Below are 19,542 nucleotides of genomic sequence, written 5' to 3'. Positions count from 1 at the left end.
GGGGGCGGTGCGTGCCGGGCGGCGGCGCGCTGGGCAGGGTCCTGCCATGGCCTCCATGGCGGCGGCAATCGCGGCCTCGCGCTCAGCCGTCATGAACGGGAACCGGCCTCTGGACGACAAGGAGCGAAAGCGCTTCACCTACTTCTCGTCGCTGAGCCCTATGGCCAGGAAGATCATGCAGGACAAGGAAAAGGTCCGGGAGAAGTACGGCCCCGAGTGGGAGCGGCTGGCCCCGGCGCAGCAGGACGAGGTCATCGACCAGCACCTGGTGGGCCCGCACGTCCAGGCGCGCTACGCCGCGCCCCGCGCCCCGGACCCCGCGCCCGGCGGCCTCCCCGGCCCGCGCCCGCCCACCGGCCAGAAGATCGTGCGCTTCGGGGATGAGGTGGGCGCGCGTCCGGGCTGGGGGGGAGGGGGAGGGACGTCCCTGCAGGGGCCTGGGAACAGTGCTCGGGTGGCCGAGGGGAGGGGCGTCCCTGAGCGGACTTAGGGGCACTGTCTCGGCGACGGAGGGGAGGGGCTTCCTGGTTCGAACTTGGGGGGCCGAGGGGAGAGCCGTCCCGGCGAGGACTTGGGGGTCGAGGGGGGAGGTGTCCCCGCGCGAACTTGAGGGGTACGGCCCTGGGGGCCGAGCAGGGGGGCAGTCCCGAGAGCAGAGGGTCTTTAAAGGCCTTCTGTCCACGCTACAGGATAGCCTGCTTCGCCAGGAGCGGACCAACCCTGAGTGACAGAGCAGAGCCTTTTAACCAGAGCAGCGTGGGTTCTAGCCGAGCCCCACCACTTCAGGCTGCGTGGCCTGGTGACGTCTCTCAGCGCCTCAGTTAATGCCTGTGGAGAACAAGGATAATAATACCCACCACAGGGTGGTTGTGAGCAAGAAGGATTTGCCTGCTAGCCAAGGTTAGAAGTGGTGGAAGTGGAGAACGGAATCCCTAGACAGCCCCGAGATATTGGCCGGGTGAGCCTGGTCCACTGTTTAGGTCTTGCGGGTCCGTTTTGTGGCGCCCACTTTTTCGCTGGAGGAGGTGAGGCTCGAGGGCTTGTGATGCTCGGCAAGCCTTGGGGTGCGCTGGTGTCGCTCCAGACTTCTGTGAGGGGCACCGCTGCAGGGCTTTGTGTTGCTAAGAAACTTCAGATCTCCTTTTTAGTTTTCACCTCTTTGGTGCCACTAGAATTCAAACCATGTGTTCGGACTTTCAAACTAAACCCTGATGGATGAAGAACAGACTCAAAATGAGTGACTATATATATATATATATATATATATATACAAATGAAGCTTGCACCTTGCTGACCACTGCTCTGAGTCTGCAGGGGCTCAGTGTGGAGAGTGTTTCAGAGAAAGTTACTGACTGTGGAAATAATTGTAGTTACCAGCTTAGTCTGATTTTCAGGCCCGAGTGTGCTGATATATTTTATTCATTCAAAAAGTTCATGGTAATAAGACCACTTGAATGTGAGGTGAGTGTGAAAGGGTGAAAAATAAACTGCCCGCATTGCCTTATTCTGACAGAATTAAAAGAAAATTCTTTTCTGGGTTTTCAACTCAGAGCTTTACCAGAGAAATAACAGGGAAGTAAACTAGGAGCCTTTCCCCCCATATCTGGTTTTTTGTTTGTTTGTTTGTTTTGTTTTAAAAAAAACAACAACCCCAAAACCAACAACAAACCAAAGCAAAACAAAACTCACTCCTCACTGAAAGGTGATTGTGGGACTCTGGTAACCTAGCAGTGTGAAGCAAACGGTTGGAATCTGCCAGCTGCTCTGAGGGAGAAGGATGGACAATCCCTTGTGGGATTTACAGCCTCTGAAAACCCGCTGGGTTCCAACTCAGCAGTGCACAACAAAAACATTGTAATTGGAGTAAAAAAGCAGGTTGGCTTTCCTGTCAACAATTTGTACACATTATGTTTTATGACATTGATTGCAGTGTCTGCGTTGTCTGCCCATCTCCTCCCTGTGTTTCTTATCTCCATTCCCACCTTCTGAGCTGTATCCCTGGGCAGATACTGCTGTGCTGACCTTGGAAGGTTGACAGTTCTAAGGAGTGAGCACGTCCACAGAGTGGTCACTTAGGCCTGTTTGTTTGGCTGGAGGTTGAGTCATGGGTATGATTTCAGTCCCAAACTTGAAGGGTGATTAGATGACAGAGTCTTGGGAGATCCACCTTTATCTCTCAATTAAGCCCAATCATTTCTATGACTCAGAGTTTGGGTACACATTTCCCCCTTCTCCACCCAGGACCTCCTTTTGTGACCCCTCTTAGGGCCGGTGGCAGTGAGAATCGGGCACTGTCTAGTCCTTCTGGCCTCATGGTCACAGCTCTGAGGTTCATGTGCCTGGTTAGCCCTCTGGACAAATGTTAGACTTGATTTTCTTCAGTCTTCTTCTCTCTGGGAGAGGTCAGTAGCTGCATGTTAGATGGCTGCTCTTAAGCTGATAGGACCTCAGTAGCTATTACCAAAGTAGAAGATCGAGCACTGTCAGGCCCAGCAGCTCATTCCCTCGGGTGTTGGGATGTGACTAGGAAGTTTTTAATAAGTTGCCCCATTTGGTATATTGTACATACACATGAATCTGTTTACAGCACATCTATCTGTCTTATATGGCTGTCTGTATATTGATAATATGTTTTGTCAAGTTGGATCCAATTCATAGGTGACCCACCAGGAGGTGTTCAGAGTCTGTAAGTCACATGGAAGGAGAGTGCCCATCTATCTCCTTCAGAACTACTGGTGGATTCAAACTGCCCACTAGTCCCTAAAGCTCCAAATATGTATAGTAGGTATCTAGAGAGTGTCGCCTGCCAACACTTTGTAGTCATGGCTGTAATCTCCTTTGCCTCCACATGCCTGCCCATCTTGTCCCTCTGTTCAAGTTTTCTTCTGCTTGTAGCCGAGTGTCTGATATTACTGAGGATGCAAGTTTGTGTATATGATTGTGTTTATCTTTGCTGGCTGTCACTTTTGTGTACCTCTCCATGCTGGCCTCCCCTGAACTGGGGAAGTGTTAAGAGCTGACAAATTTTCAGGCCAAGGTGTGTGACTACAAACACCTTCTACTATCCCTGCTCAGACAGAACCGCTTCTGGAGATTCGTGAATAAGCACATGAGAGGAAGTGAAGCTGTAGGTCCTTATAGATGTGCAGAGGTGATGGTCTGTCCTGCTTGGTGTCTGGTTGCAGTAAATATCCGCTTACAATGAACAAAGCCATGCTGTGTGGGAACCTTGTATCACCAATCAGGAGAGATGTGCCCATGTGATTTTTCATTCTGCTGCATGCTAAATGTCAGCTTAGTTGTGGGTTCTTGAGCCTGGTGTGATTTGAAGGCAAAAGGACCATTACTAGAGCCCATATGGACCCTGCCACGTGGACCCTGCAGGACACTGGCTCAGCTTCTTAGAGCTGAGTCTCACAGCCTTGTAGCATGGCTGTGGGTGTGTGCCCGGCTGTGTCGGTCAGGCCTCGGCTTGAGAAAGGAACTGAATCAAGTTGAGAAAGGTGCTGAATCAAGTGTGGAAAGTACAGGCCAGGCCACCAGTGCCTTGTGGTGCAGGGCACCAGGTGGGAAGAGCCCAGTGTCCTTGGGCAGACCTTGGACAGTGTCCAGCTTTAGCAGACAAGCAGGGTGGGCCTGGCAGATGAAGACCCCTGGAAACACTGGCCCTGCAGCCTTTCTGAGGGCCATAGCAAGGAGGTCTGGCTTTCCTGCCGGTCTTGGGTTTCAACTCTGGCTCTGGCGTCACTGGACTCCCCGCCATAATAAATGACCAGCTGCAGGTCTGGTTTTCTCCGCTCTCCCGTGGAAATCCCACCAGCAGGAGGCTGCAGTGGAGGCGACGAGGGTGAGTGGCCTGTGGACACTAGTGGAACTGTGGATAGTGGCATCTGTCAGGCCAGCTGATCACTCTGTCTCTGCCTGGGAAGAGCTTTCATTGTTCTGAAGTAAATAGATTGCTGGTACAAACCACTCTGCTTGGGGCCTCAGTGGCCTGGTCCCGCAGTGCTAGCAGTGCTAGGGCTTCTCCTCTCAACTGTCACACCAGCCAGAGCAGGCTTCAGTCCACCTGCCCTAATGGTAGCAGTCTTCCCCTGTGACTCTCCTGACTCCATCCCAAGTGACACAGCCGGACTGAGTCATACTGTACACTCTCCCAAGTCATTTTACCATCTGGTAGTTTGCAGAAATGAATGAGGGGCTAGGTTTACAGCTTCTAAAAGCTGTAAACTATACATTGACTCTGTTTGGACGGTGGTGAGTTGTAGATGACTCATAGCGACCCTATGGAAAAATATGAACACTTGTATAACTTTGGTAATTTCTCCAAGTTCATAGGGTTTCCAGAGGCAAGCTCTGCTTCCAAGCTTGTTTTAATCAGGGAGCTCCACCAAACACTGCCCACCATGGGTAAACATTATCGCATTTGACACATCAGCGTCACAGTGTTTAGCATCACAGCAAGTATGAGTTACCTCTGTACAGCAAATGGACAGATCAGTGCTATACCACTTAAAAGAATGTTTGACCAAAACCAGTTAAAACCAGGCCTGACAGCCACAGGTTAAAATCACCCACCTTTGGTTTGGTGACATCACTTTCTGTCCAAAAGGCTAACAGAGCTCTCTCTATGGTGTTGTTGTTGTTAAGTGCTGTCGAGTCGTGGACGACTCATAGCAACCCTGTGAATGAAAGACCTGAACACTTTTATAACTGTCATCATTTCTCCAAGTTCATAGAGTTTCAGGAGACAAGCTGTTTCAAAGGTGGATGCCACTCCTGTTTGGACAGTAGAAAGTTGAATTATATTAGATACTGGAGGGATGTAGCTTTATTGGGTATCATTAGGTCAGCCCTAGTGTGACCCCAGCATATAAACTGAGCTCTCTGTCCCTGGTTGCCCCAGGATCAGTTGAGGCAGGTACCATTGTGCAAATGAGCAATTTTCAGTGGCTGGGTTTTGCGTTGTAGGTCCCGAGGCCTAGCTTAGTCTGGAAGCTCCCCTTAAATCTGCTCAGTGTCAAAGCAAAACTTACATCTCTACGGACAGGTGTTGGCTGTGCATGAGGTGTGTCAATGGGAATCAAACCCAGGTCTCCCTCAAGCACAGTGTGAACACAAGGCCACCAGTTCCTCAAGCCCTGTCTGTAAACAGAACTCAGAGACCAGCTGTCTCTGCCCACAGGAAGAGGAAAAGTACTTGCTGTGAAGGCCTTTTGGTGCCAAAAGCAAGTTCCTCACCTTGTGAGACTTTGGGGTGATGGTGCAGCCCAGTAGTTGACAGGAACCAGTTCAGGGCACTGTGTAGTGGAGGGACCAGCCCTTAGGAGTGAGTCCGCCGAGGCACGTCTGCAGTGAGGATGCTTTCATGGCTGTCGCTTGTCCTGAGCTTGTCTTTTGGGAATGACTCACTTTGGGAGGTTTTAGGAACTGTCTAAGGGTCATCTTAGTCTGCTTCTGTTAATAAATAGGAAAAAACCCAAATTTTATAAAAAGTAGTACTGTATTATTGTCCTATGAAGGGGGAAGGTTTTAGTTTCCCATTCAACGATTTCCACACAAATTGTTCATTTTCATTGATTATGTCTTTAAAAAGTAGAAATCTCGTGATTTCCTTCCATTCTGTTGGTTCTGTTTCTGTATTCTCATTTTCCTATGCTCTTACCTTCCTATCTTTGTTTTAAAGGAAATACTGACAGTGCGGTCTTATCAAGGTGATTTTTAACGTGCACTTCACTCATGGATGATGTTCTTTATTTTTGTGGGTCTGTTTGGTATTAAATGAAATGATAATGTCTGGTACTCATTTCAGCTCTCAATGCAAAGAGTTTCTCACAGGGTAATAGTGACAGCAGGGAGCCTTGAGTGGGAAGAACTTGAGGTTTTGTCATACGTTTGTCTCCCATTCCGTGAGGATCCCATCACGACGGCTGTTGGTGGTAGCTGGACAGCGCCTGCTCCTGGTCTCGGGATGCGGTCGTGGTTCATGTATGCCGACAGCCCAGTACACTCGTTTCAGCTTTGGGTCTTCTTCAGTTTCCTCTTCTGTTCTGGATAAGTGCAGGCTGATGATATATCATCAATTACTGTTTGCAAGCTTTTTAAAGCCCCATATGCTACTCATCAAACTAGGGTGTAGAATAGAAGCTGTATGAGCTGTGTGTTATGTAAGTTTACAGAGTTGTCCCAGGAGACTGTGTTAATACTTTCTACCAAGAAAACCAACCCGGGGAGGTGTTTATGTCTAAAAAGAATCCATCACAGTTCCCCATTCATATTACACATGAATATATTTGCATTTTCACACATACATACATATATACACACACAGATAGCCATATATGCATATGTCTTGTATACGTTTGTACCTACCTACATAGATAAACTGGGAGCTGGACAGTAAATAAGGCTGATAGAAGAATTGGTGCCTTTGAGCTGTGGTGTTGGAGAAGATACTGAATATCCCATGGACTGTCAAAAGAACAAATAGAGATGCCTTAGAGAAGGTGCAGCCAGAGTGCTTGGAGGCAAGGATGGCAAAGCTTTATCTCAAATACTGTGGGCATGTTGCTAGGAGAGGCTATTCCTTGGAGAGGGACATCATGCTTGCAAAGGTAGAGGGACGGCCAGGGTAAGGAAGACTCCTGACCAGGTGGATTGACACAATGACTGCAGCAGTGGGCTCTGGTGGGTCAGATATGATGAGGATGGTACTGCGTAGGACAGAGTTCAAATCTCCTGTTCATGGATGGTCTATAGATTCACACAGTGACTATAATTATGGACATGAATATATCAGAGATCATGAGGATGGGCAAATTTCCAATCAGTTGTTTATAGGATCACTGTGAGTCATACTTGACTCCATGACACCTAACAACATAGATATGTAGGAAACTTTGTGACTTAGTGGATAGAGAATTGCACTGCCAACCCAAGGATGAGTGGTTCAAATCCAGCTGCTGTGTGGGAGGGATTGGCAGTCTCTTCCCTTCTGATATATGGCTTCTGGAAAACCCACTGTGAGTCCATTCCAACTTGATGGCAATGTGTTTTATATGTATATATATATATATATATATATATATATATATAGAGAGAGAGAGAGAGAGAGAGAGAGAGAGAGAGAGAGAGAGAGAGACAGACAGACAGAGAGAGAGAGAGAGAGAGACACCTATACATGCATTTTTTTGCTTGTTGTTGCTTTTGGGTCAACCACGCTTCATAGTGACCCTATAAACAGCAGACTGGAAAATTGCTCTAAGCTGCACCACACTCATGATCTCTGTATAAATTCATGCCCATTGTTTACAGTCACAGTGTCAGTCTGTTGTTGGAAGTCTTTTCTTCCTCTGACCCTCCACCTTTCCCAGCGTGATGTCTTTTCCCAAGGACTACCTTTCCTGACAACATGCCCACAGTATCTGAGACGGAGTTTCACTGCCCTTGCCTCCACTGGAGCGCCCTGACTGCAATTCTTCCAAGACAGACTTGTTTGCCTTTTAACCAAGGGAATGTTTTTCCTGTGTACATCTCAGTGACATCGTTCACCTTTCAGCCTTAACCTCCTTTTTAGGGCCTGAGTAGCACCCACCCTGACCTAGAGACACCTACCCGGTCTTCTGGGCAGGACTCTGTCTAGCAGCCTTGCTGCCCAGCTCACTGCCCCCCAGTCTGTCACCATCCTGGAGTACCTACTGCTCCCCAGCCCATCTCCATTCTGGAGTGCCCACTGCCCCCTCAAACCTATCTGTGCCTTGGAGTGTCCAGTGCCCCCCTAGCCTGTCCCTGTTCCTCCCAAACTTATCAGTACCCTGGAGTACTCACTGTCCCCCTAGCTCATCCATGTTCCTGGAGTGGCCACTGCTCCCTCCAGCTTTTCCCTGTTCCTGGAGTGTCCTCCACCCCCCTAGTTCATTGCTGTTTCTTGAGTGCTCACTGTCCCTTCTAGCCCATCCCTGTCCTTGCCTGCCCACTGCTCTCTTAACCCATCCCCATTCTGGTGTGTATACTGCCCCTCAGCACATCCCTGTCCTGGTATGCCCTCCATCCTGCTGTGACCACTGCCTCCCCAGCATGTCTCCACCCTGGCGTGTACACTCCTCTCCCAGCCCCTCCCCACCCTGGCGTGTACACTCCTCTGCCAGCCCCTCCCCACCCTGGCGTGTACACTCCTCTCTCAGCCCCTCCCCATCCTGGCACTGCCCCCAGCATGTTGCCATCCTGGCTTGTCCACTACCCCCCACCATATCCCCATTCTGGCATGTCCACTGCCCCCTGCCTATCTCCATCCTGGCATGCCCAGCCCATTCCCATCCTGGTGTGTCCACTAGCCCCCTGGCCCATCCCCATCCTGGTGTGCCCACTGCCCCAGCACATCACTGTCCTGGTGCCCACTGCTTCCCCCAGCTTATCCCTGTCCTGATGTGTCCACTGTTCCCCTAGTCTGCCCCTGTTCTATCATGCCCACTGCCCCCAGCACATCCCCATCCTAGTGGCCCCACTGATCCCTTAGCCCATCCCCATCCTGGTGTGCCCACAGCCCCTAATACATCCCCATCCTGGCATGCTCCTGGGGGACCTGGGAGTATATGTGGGTTCTGTGATCATTGCTGAGCTGCCTCTGGAGGGTCCAGGTGGACAAGGCAGGGTTCTGGTTGCTCCAGACCACCTCCAAGAGGCCAGCCTGGCCTGTCCTTCTTAGGGTCCAGGCATCTGCTGGCCTTGGGGGCTTGGTTGCAGGCCAGCCTAGATGCTCAGTGTGTGTGTAAGTAACTGTCCAGCTGTGACATTGTATGTCATCATTGACCACTTCAAACCATGCAGACGTGGTGCTGGTGTCTTGCTAGTGCTTTGCTCATGCCTTCAGACTTTGTTCGATGCATGGCATAGACTGAATGTGGCTGGATGCCTTCTTGGTGTTGGACCTGTGGCTCTCTGCATGTGAACTTGGCCCTTTGAAGAAAACACAAAGGGAGTACAGGTGTCATGCTCTCAGTTGCTTGGACTTTCCGGGGTGGGGGGGGCAGGGTGTATGGGACTGTGATTCTGACAACAGCTGGATGGATGTGTGCCGCCGGGGGAGGGGGACAATGAAGAGGAGATGCTTGGGGTGTTTCTCTCCCTCCCCCTCCCCAGGGCCTGCAGGCACCCTACAGAGCAGCACCTGGCTTGCACCCTCCTTGGCAGACTAAGGGGCAGAGGTGCTAATCTGATGCTGGCCCCTTCCTTTCTAGGCTCCTAGCCTGGTGGCCCAGTGCCTCCCAGAACAGGCCTTGCAAGCAGATTAGGTGACTAGCTCTCTGTCAGGGAGGGAGGGGTAGAACTTGGAAGCATGTTTGCAGGCGTGGGGTTATCTTTAGTTGTGCGGATCCTTTTACACTCTGAAGACCAGATTCACACAACCCATTGCCAGCAAGTCAGCTTTGGCATGGTGGCCCCATGCGACCAAGTAGAACTGCTGCCTGCTGGGGTCCCCAAGGCCACAGATCGGGGCTGAACCGCCATGCCTTTCCTGGCAGATCTGCTGGGGGGATGATCCTACTGTCTTGTGGTGTAAGTAGTGGTGTGAATAGCCAAGTGTAACCATTGTGCACATGAGCTCCAGAGGTTGACATAACATTGGGAGAGATGCCTTGAATGAGGCCAGATCCTGTCTGTTCAGATTCCTTCCTCTTTGTCCATTTCCTAGCCCTCCTCTCCACCTGCCCCACACCCCCATATGTATGTATCTAGCGACCTACCTTGCTGTTAAACACACACACACTCACTCACTCACACATCCCGCCAGTCTGCCTGCTGAATTTACATTCTCGCTAGAATTTGCTTTTCAGTCAGATGGCCACTGCTTTCCTGTTCTCAGGACTGTAGCTTTGTATTCTGGTATCCCTGATCTCAGCAGAGTTAAATACATTATAGGTCAGTGGGAAAACAGTTGATTCTGAAAATATTCAAATTGTTGTTAGATGCCATCATGCCCACTGCAGCTCACGGTGACCCTGTGAACAACGGGTCTGAGCCTTGCAGTGTCCTGTACCAGCCTCACCTTCTCTACCATGTAACAGATCTGAGCCCTGCCCTGTCCTGTGCCGTTCTCATCACCTCTGATACGCTCGAGCCAGTGTTACAGTCACCTTGTCATGCCATCTCAGTGAGGGTCTTCCTCTCCTCCTTTCCCAGTACAATGTCCCTCTCTAGGCGACTCCTGACGTTGTGCCCAAAGTGTCTAAGATGAAGTTTCACCATCCCTGCCTCTAAGGAGCACCCTGGTTGCATTTCCTCCACGACAGACTTGTTTGTTCTTTTATCAGTCTCTGTGTTATTTAATACTCTTCTCCAGCACCACAGCCCTAAAAATGTGGTGGAGTGGTTTTGTGTTTGGCTGTGAACCACAAGGTTGGTAGTTCAGGTCCACCAGCCAGCTGCTCCAAAGGAGAGAGATGTAGCTGTTTCACGTCTGTAGAGATTACAACCTTGGAAACCCTCTGAGGTTGTTCTCCTTGCTGGAGGCTCGATGTGAATTGAATCACTTGACAGCATCAAGCTTGGTTTTCTTCTCTTTTTTTTTTTTTGTTTTGTTTTGTTTAGTCCCTAAAATGAAGCAATTGGTGAGAGAGAGAGAGAGAGAGAGAACATTTTAGTCATTCTTCCTCACTCCTATTACTAATGTGAGACAGCTGAAATATTATATTCCCTCCCTCCTTCCCGCCCACTGCCATACAGTTAGAACCAACTCACTGCTGGCCTTGCAGCAGGTTTTTGGAGGCTGTACGTACATGGGAAGGGATAGACCATCCTCCACCTGCAGAGAAATACCATTTAAATTGTGACTGGAACTAGGAATCAGACACTAGATATACAGCTTGGTCTGTCACCTTGTCCTGGTGCTATGTGGTTGTGTCCTTGAGCTGACAGGTAGCCCAGGCCACTTGCTTCTGGAGTCAGCCAGCCTCTTCATGTCCACAGGGCTTGCTCTGTGGTCATCTGTGGACACCGCCAGCATGACCTGGACCATGGAGGCCACTACCTTTAGTAGTGATTGAGTCATTAGTGACAGGGGCAGCCCCCTCCCCTCCCCTCAGCGTCACCCAGCCTGTTTCTCTAATTTCTCCCGTTTCTCAGCTTAAATTTCCCAACTTTCAAGCAAGATGTAGTCTCTGAACCAGAAACCTACCTAAGTGGTATGCTCTGGCAAAACAGTGGCCACATGGTTACTTGAGCCCACAGTGGAATACTGATCCTGAAGTTGCTTTTGAATAGTCCAAGAATAACTAAGTACTTTTTGGGGAATCTGATTTTTTTTTTCCAGAACTCAACCTTCTAAGCATGATGTGATCTTTGAAAAAGTGAACTTCCATATCTGTACAGAAAAGTCAGTTAAGGGACTTCTGTACAGTTACAGAGCTGTGGTGTTGGTGAAACAATGTTACTAAAAATGCATTTACAACTTTTGTGCCAACCCTTTGAATGCTGTAAAGCATCTTTGATAGTAAAGACGATCTTAACTATGATTTCAGCTATGCTAGAGTCTGGAAGCATTTTTGGAGGCTGTCCATTTGCCCTGTTGCGTGTGCTCATGCAGCTGCGGGTGCCTGCTTTGCTGGCCTCTGGCATGTGGCCCTTGCACACTGATAGGAAATGATGACGCAGGGTTCTCACTGGCTGGTTTTCAGAAGCAACTCCAGACCTTTCTCCCTAGTCCTCCTTAGCCTGCAGCCTCCAAGCTGGACTAGTCTCTGTTTATTTCCAAGCATTGTCGTGGTGTCTCTGGCACAGAAGGTGAGAGCTTATCTTGGTCTGCCCTGAAGTAGGATGGGTGAAAGTGTTGTCCCACAAAACTGGGGTCCCCTCCTCAGCAAACTGTAGATGCTTGCTTGGGCTTTTTATCTGAGGGAGTAGGGCACCCACAGAGCAGCACCATCCTGGCATCCATGCACATGTGTGGCTTGGTGGGGAGCTAGGAGGTGGGCATGGGCACTTGTGCACCAGGGACGAGTGACCAGAGTTGTGTGGCCTCCTGTTAGCAACGGGAAGCAGGGTTCCAGGCCGACAGGGAAGAATGAAAGGAAATAAGCTCATCAGTGAAGTCACCTGTCCCAGTGACCTAGGCAGCGTTTGTTTTTTTTTAAAGTGACTAGTTCAGTCCTGTTTGCAGGAAACTGGGACGCAGTCAAGATCAGGATATCACAAAGTTGAGATGGAGAGGGCCTCTGGGGAATAGCTGGCGTGTGACCTGCGTTTACTTCTCCTCCAGCCTTGATCCTTCATGAACAGGTGGTTGTAGCCACCTGACCAGGAGTGGCCCAGCACGAGGGACAGATTGCTTTGGCCTCCTCTGGATTTGGCTGGTGGGGTCTCTAGGGCTCTGATTGGCTGCCTTAGGGGGACGTTTGTTGTTTAAACTAAGCCAATGTAGGAAAGAAGACACCCCACCCCCACCCCATCCCAGTGGTGGCTCTCACTTTCCAGGGGGATGCTGCTCTTAGTCCTGCAGCTTTGATTTTAGATGTTTATAAACAATCCCAGTGTGGACTCTGAGCAGAACGGAGAGGAAGGAGGATCCCTATGACAGGCCAGTGTCCTCCAGGGCAGAGAGGGAAGTATTGACAGGAAAGTCTGGTTTGCTGAGGAGGATCTTAGAGATATGGCCTCATGCCGAAGATAATAGAGTGTTACAGAGATGCTCCACTTCTGCCTCTCAGGTGGTAGCAGGAGGCTTAGCATTTGTTTTCTGAGGACTCTGCTGGCCTCCTTCCCTCCCTCCTGGCTAGCTGCAAGCCTCACAACCTTCACCCGTTAGGAACTTCACCAGGAACCCCTCAGGGGTGGAACAAGACTAACGGGCCCTGAAGTTGGAAAAGTGCAAAATAATACACGAGACATACTCAGTAGTCTGGAATGAAGGAGCCCAGGTGGCAGATGGCTGGCTGAACAGTGGACGGGGTGAGCCCACCAGCCCAGAGGGAGAGCATACCTGGCCATCTGCTCCTGGAAAGGTTGCAGCTTAGATAGCCTACAGGACGAGGACCAAGTTGGAGTGATTCGGCAGCACACAGCAATAAGAACAGGCTTAGTCAACTGCTTTAAGGGGGAACTTTAAAAAGTGCAAGTTCACGTGTGAAATGAAGATTGAATGTGCTTGTTTAGAATAAATCTGAAATAGGCCTGATGTCTAGAGAGAAATCACCCCCAGTTAATAAATTCATTGTAACTAAATAATTTAAAAAACAAAATCAGCAACATGCTTTCTACATCTTAGTGGCAAACTTCAGATTGCGTGTGATGGGGTTTCTGATATCTGACATGGCCTTGGTTGCAGCCAGGAGTGTGGTGTTAGCTGGTGCAATGGGTGAGTCGAGGAGAGCAAAGGCCAGCTGCCTGGGACCTGCAGCTTTGGCCAGTTTATTCACCAAGAAACATTCTATAGTGGCCTCTTTCGAGCTCCCAGCATAAATTGCTGAACTCAAAGCTGGAAAGAACTGTATTATATTGTTAAGATTTGGCTCCCACCCATAACAACCTTGTGCACAGCAGAGCTAGGCCCTGCCCGACCCTTGCAAACTCTGCTGAGCTGAAGCCCACTGCTGCAGGCTCTGTGCCGCTCCATCTTGTTGAAGGTCTTCCTTACTTTTTGCTAATCCTGTGCTCTTCCAAGCATGGAGCTCTTCTCTAGGGACTGACCTTTCCTTACAACATGCCCAAAGTGTGTGAGGCGAAGACTTACCAGCCTGGCCTTTATGGAACACACTCGTTGCACTTCTCCCAACACAGAGGTGTTTGGTTTTTGGCAGTTCGTGGTATATTCTGTATTCTTCTCCAGCACAAAGGCATCGAGACCTCTATGGTCTTCCTTATTCATTGTTCAAACTTCATAAGCCAGTAAGGCAATGACAGATACCGTGGCTTGGGTCAGGTATATCTTAGTCCACAAAGGGACGTCTTTGTTGTTAGAATAGGGAGTGGGCAGCAGGTTTACCCAAAGCACTATGTCATTTGATTGACTGTGCTTTCCAAGGGTGTTGATACTGGATCCAAGTAAATGGAAATAGTTGACAATTTTAATCTTTCCTTTCTTTATTATGATGCTGTTTATTGGTCCAGTTTTGAGAATTTTTTTGCTTTCTCTGTGTTGAGGACCACAAAAAAGAAAAAAACAACCCAGCAACAAACCCAAAACACAACAACAACACAACACACCATGTCAGTCTTGCAGGAAGTGCAGCCAGGATGCTTGTTAGAAGCAGGGATGGTGGGACTTTGTCTCACAGACTCTGAGCATGGAGGGCCAGTCCTTGGAAAAGGACATCATGATGGGAAAGGTGGAGGGTCAGAGCAAGAGAGGAACCTCAACTAGATGGATTGACACAGCAGCTGTAACAAAGGACTTGAGTGTGACAGAGATCATGTATTGTGCAGAATAGGGCAAGGTTTTGATCTGTTGTTCATGGGGTTGATATGAGCTGTTAGTGACTCAATAACACCATCAGTGTAACCATCATTGAAGACTATGGCCTTGAACTTTAGCAGGACATGTTCAAGTCTAAGATAGGTAAGCAGCATTGTGTTATTTTCTTATCAGGATGTTGACAAGTCTTCATACCACACTTTTGCCATATTCCTCATATAGCCCAGCTTTTCAAATTATTTATTCAGTATACAGATTGATTAGGTTTAGAGAAAGGATACAGCGTTGACACATAATTTCCTAATTTTAAACCATGCAATGTTCCCTTGTTCTGTTCAGACAGCTGCTTCTTGGTTTGTTCAGACTCTGTGTTTTGGAATTCCCATTTTTAAAGTTATCCATAATTTCTTATGAGGCACATAGTCAGACGCCTTTGTATATTATGGTCAATAAAACACAAACATCTTTCTGATAGTCTCTGCTTTGAGCCCAGATCCATCTGTCATCAGGAAAAGTATCTTTTGTTCCACCACCTCTTCTGAATCCAGCTTGAATTTCTTCTGATAATGCATTACTTCAGCTCTTTAGAAAGGATCTTTAACAAGATTTTGCTAGTGTGTGATTTAGTAATATTGTTAGAAAATTTTTGCATTCTCTTGAATCAGATTTTTTTTTCAGAAGGGCACAAATAGGAACCTCTTCCAGTCAGTTGGTCAGCTAGCTAGCTTCTAAATTTCTTGACATAAACAAATGCACATATTTAGGGCTACATCTGTTAGTTGAAGAACCTGTATTTATATTCTGTCAATTCCTAGGGCCTTTTTTAAAATCAGCGTTCTCCAGTGCAGTTTGGACTTCTTCCTTTAGTATCATTGTTTCTTGACCATTTGCAAACTCATGGAGTATCAACCAGTTATTTTTGGTACAGTGCTTCTGAGCTCTTCCAATCTCCTTTTGATGCTTACTGTGTAATTCCAGGCAGGCTCTGGTGGCGTAGTCTGCAGGGAGTTGCACTAGTAAATCAGAGGCTGTGGGTCTCTTCCGATTAGAATTCACCAGCTGATGTGTAAGAGAAAGATGGTCAGTCTCCTCCCATGGGATTTACAGCTTTGGCAAATCACGATGAGCCAGTGTGGATCAGCTAGAAATTGATTCCAGCTTAACAGCAATGAGTGTTTGTGAGTCTTATTCCATATTTTACCCATAGAATTCTTCCATATTGCAATTAGCAACTTGAATTTTTAGTTCATTCTTTTGGTTTGAAAAATGTTTAGTGTGTTCTTACCTTTTGGTTTTCTAACTTGAGGTCTTTCCATATTTTGTTAGAATAGTTTGCTTTATCTTTTCAAGCTGCCCTTTGAAATCTCGGTTCAGTTCTAAGACCATTTCTTCCTCTTACTTTACCTTCCTTAGGATTGAGAACAAATTTTAGAGTCTCCTCTGGCATCCTTTTTGGTCTTTTCTGATGTCCTTGTTATCATCTCACAACTTGTCTAATCTTAACTTGTGGTTGTAGTGTTCAGATAATCAAATCTGCTCTTGAAATGGTCTCTGAACTCCATATTTTGTTTCTTGTGGACTTATTTTCTTTTTCTTCAACTTCTGTTTGAGTTTGCATATGAACAGTTGTGGGAGGTTATCAAGAATATCATCAGGGGAGGTTGGAAAAAGTCATTACAAAGGCAGAGGAGGAAGAATAGACTGAGAAGGATGTCAGAAGAGACTTTAAATATTGTACTCTAGCGCTGAGAAGCCAAACCAAAGGGAAGAGATCAGGAAATTAAGGAGCTGTTGAGCAGATGATTTCAAAGAGAAGCTCAGAAAGAAAAAGCAAGTTATAGTAATGAAATGTACAAAGAGCTGGAGTTGGAGAATCAAAAGGGCCGAACTTGGTTGTCATTTCTTAAGCCGAATGAATTGAAGAACAAATCCAAGCCTCCAGTTGCAATACTTAAGGATGCTATGGGAGGAATATTGAATGATCCAGGAAATATTAAAAGAAGATGGAAGGAGTACACAGAGTCATTATACCAGAGAGAATTGGCTGGCACAAAAGAATTTCATGAAACAATATATGATCAAGAGGCAATGGTGATAAAGGAGGAAGTTCAAGCTGCTCTGAAGGAACTGACAAAAAACAAGGCCCCCGGAGTTGACATTATTTCATCAAACAGATGCAGCCCTGGGCATACTCACCAGGTTGTGCCAAGAAATATGGAACACAACCACCTGGCCAACTGGCTGGAAGAGTTCTATATTTATTCCCATTCCAAAAAAAAGGAGACCTGACAGAATGTGGAAATTATCCAGCAATGTCACTGCTATAATATGCAAGAAAAATCTTGCTGAAGATTGTCCAAAAATGACTGAAACAGTACATTAACAGAAATACTAGAAATACAAGAAGGATTTAGAAGAGGCTGTGGCACTAAAAGCATTGTCACCATTGTTAAATGAATCTTGGCCAAAAGCCAGAAGTACCAGAGGAATCTACCTGTGTTTCATTGACTAAGCAAAGGTATTTGTGTAGATCACAGCAAATTGTGGCTAACCTTCAGGAGAGTGGGAATTGCATAGCACTTGATTGTGTTCGTATGAAACTTATACTCGGACCAGGAAACAGTAGCTAGAACAGAGTAACGAAACACTGCATGGTACAGAACCAGGAAGGGGTGCGTCAGGGATGCATCCTGTCTCCATACATTTTAAATCTATGTGTAGAACAGATCATTTGGGAGGCTGGACTTTATGAAGAGGAATGTAGGATTAGTATTGGAGGTAGCATCAGGATGGATGGCAAAGAGATTGAGATTGTTCACAGCTTCAGTTTGCTCGGCTCCACGGTCAACAGTCTTGGCACTAGCAGCCAGGAAATCAAAAAACGTATTGCAGTGGGAAAGTCTGCTGTTAGGGACCTCTCTAAAGTACTCAAGAGCAGTGGTGTCTCTCTGGAGACTAAGGTGCGCCTGATACAGGCCATGGTTTTTGCAATCACTTGTTATGCATCAGAGAGTTGGACAATGACTAGGGAGGATAGAAGGAGAATTGATGCCTTTGGGCTGGAGAAGAGTATGGAATGTACCATGGACTGCCGAGAAAACAGATTCATCCTAGAGAGGGTCAAACCAGGCTGCTCCTTGGAGGCAAGGATTCTGGGGCTTCGTCTGACATACTTTGGACATGTTGTAAGGAGAGACAGGTCTTTAGAGAGGGACATCATGCTGGGTAGAGTAGAGGGACAGCGCAGGAGGGGAAGACCTTCTATGAGGTGGATTGATTCAGTGACTGGGGTAATCGGGATGAGTTTGTCAGAGGCAGTGTGATTGGCACAGGATAGAGCAGAGTTTAGGGCTGTTGTACATAGGGTCACTATGAGTCACAAATGACTCGACGGCACATAACAACAACAACATTGGAGGTAGACTCATCAGCAACCTGCAGTATACAGATGACACAACCTTGCTTGCTGAAACTGAAGTGCTTGCCCAGAAAGTCAAGGACTGTAGTCTTAAATATGGATTGAAGCTCAATATCAAGAAGACAAAGATTCTCACCACTGTGCCAAGTGGCAGCACCATGATAGATGGAAAAGAGATTGAGGTTAAAAATTTTAGTTTACTTGCCTCCACAGTCAAGACTCTTGGCACTAGCAATCTGGAAAATCAGAAGATGAATTGCACTGGGAACATCTGCTGTCAGGGGCTTCTCCAGAGTACTAAGGAGCAATGATGTTAGTCTAGAGACTAAGGTACACCGGATCCAGTCCATAGTCTTCGCTATTACTTGCTATGCCTCAGAGAGCTGGACATGACTAAATATAACAGAAGAACTGATGCCTCTGAGTTGTAGTGCTCGAGGAGGGTCTTGAACATGCCATGGACTAGCAGGAGAACAAACAGATCTGTTTTGGAGAGCTTGAAACCAAATTTCTGCTTGGAGGCAAGGATTTTGGAGCTCTGTCTCACATACTTTGGACAAGTAGCCAGAAGGACCTTTCCTTGAAGAATATCATCGTTGGAAGGGTAGAGGGACAGCATAGGAGACCCAGGATGAGGTAGACTGACACAGTAAGTAGGGTAATGGGAAGTAGGTTTTTTGGAGGCAGTGAGACTGCCTCAGTGTAGGGCCAAGTTCGGAGATATTCTACATTATGAGTCATTATGAGTCACAGTTAACTTGATGGCACATAACAATAATAGCAACATGAGTTGGTCCTACAGTTCAGCCTCTGGCCTTTGTCTGACTGTGATACTGAGCTTCTCAGTCATTTCCCTTTACAGATGTAGTCCACCTAGTTCCTATGTATTCCTTCAAGAGAGAGTTATGTACAGTTGCCAGTTTTAGTTTCTCTCTCTCTCTCTCTTTTCATTCCTAGTTTTTAAAGAAAGGCATTTGAATTGAATTACTCCTTGTTTGGACAAAATTCTATTATATGATCTCTGGCCTCATTTCTATTACCAAGGCCCCACTTTCCAACTCCCAGCCCGTCTTTGTTTCCAGTTTTGGCATTCCACTCACCAGTTACTATTAATGCATCCTTGTTGCATATTCAGCCGAGTTTATAATGCGGACGTTGGTAGAAATCAGTTTCTTCGTCTTTTACTTTTAGTCGTTGGTTCATGAATTTGAATAACATTTAGAGGGCCACAGAGATTTTAAAACATTCTTGTCTCCATTCTTGAAAAATTCCTTTACAAATTTTTATAACAATAAAAAATAATGTATTTGCCTTTCAATCATTTTTACAGGTACAATTTAGTGACATGTAAGTTCACCATCCTGTGAAACCAACATCATTAACAATCTGTTTACAGTTTTTCTATCACCCTGAGAGGTGGAAAGAAATATTTATAAGGTCTGTTATCTTTTAAGCTATAACTACCCGTTTCCCTTTCCCCGCCCATAGTAATCATGTTAACTACTTAATAAACGTGGATCTCCATACTTATTCTATGAATTCTGTATAATTGGAATCATACAGTATTTATCTCTTTATGTCTGATTTCTTTCTTTTTTTTATTTTAATATTTTTTTTAATTGGCAAAAACATATTGGGGGTACAAGGAGGTGAGGGTTGGGGGCAGAAGGGTGAGGATGGGCCAGGATGCAGTTGCAGAGCTGCACAGTTTGGTCGGTGG

At 47.1% G+C, this 19,542-nt stretch overlaps 1 protein-coding gene across 1 annotated transcript in view; it reads left to right on the top strand.

Annotated features, from left to right (window-relative positions):
- The first annotated feature begins 46 nt into the window (after positions 1–46).
- LOC102846841 (chromosome unknown open reading frame, human C1orf198) overlaps positions 47–19,542 on the top strand; it is a 44,397-nt gene continuing 24,901 nt past the window's right edge. The window contains exon 1 of the mRNA XM_006894550.1: positions 47–385. Within this exon, the coding sequence (XP_006894612.1) occupies positions 47–385 (339 nt within the window). The remainder of the gene's footprint in view (positions 386–19,542) is intronic.

The sequence above is a fragment of the Elephantulus edwardii genome, unplaced genomic scaffold (genome assembly GCF_000299155.1).
Source record: "Elephantulus edwardii isolate Elephantulus edwardi_28Jun2011 unplaced genomic scaffold, EleEdw1.0 scaffold00146, whole genome shotgun sequence".
Taxonomy (NCBI): domain Eukaryota; kingdom Metazoa; phylum Chordata; class Mammalia; order Macroscelidea; family Macroscelididae; genus Elephantulus; species Elephantulus edwardii.
Note: the sequence above shows the minus strand (reverse complement) of the source record. Positions and strands in the feature narration are given on the sequence as shown.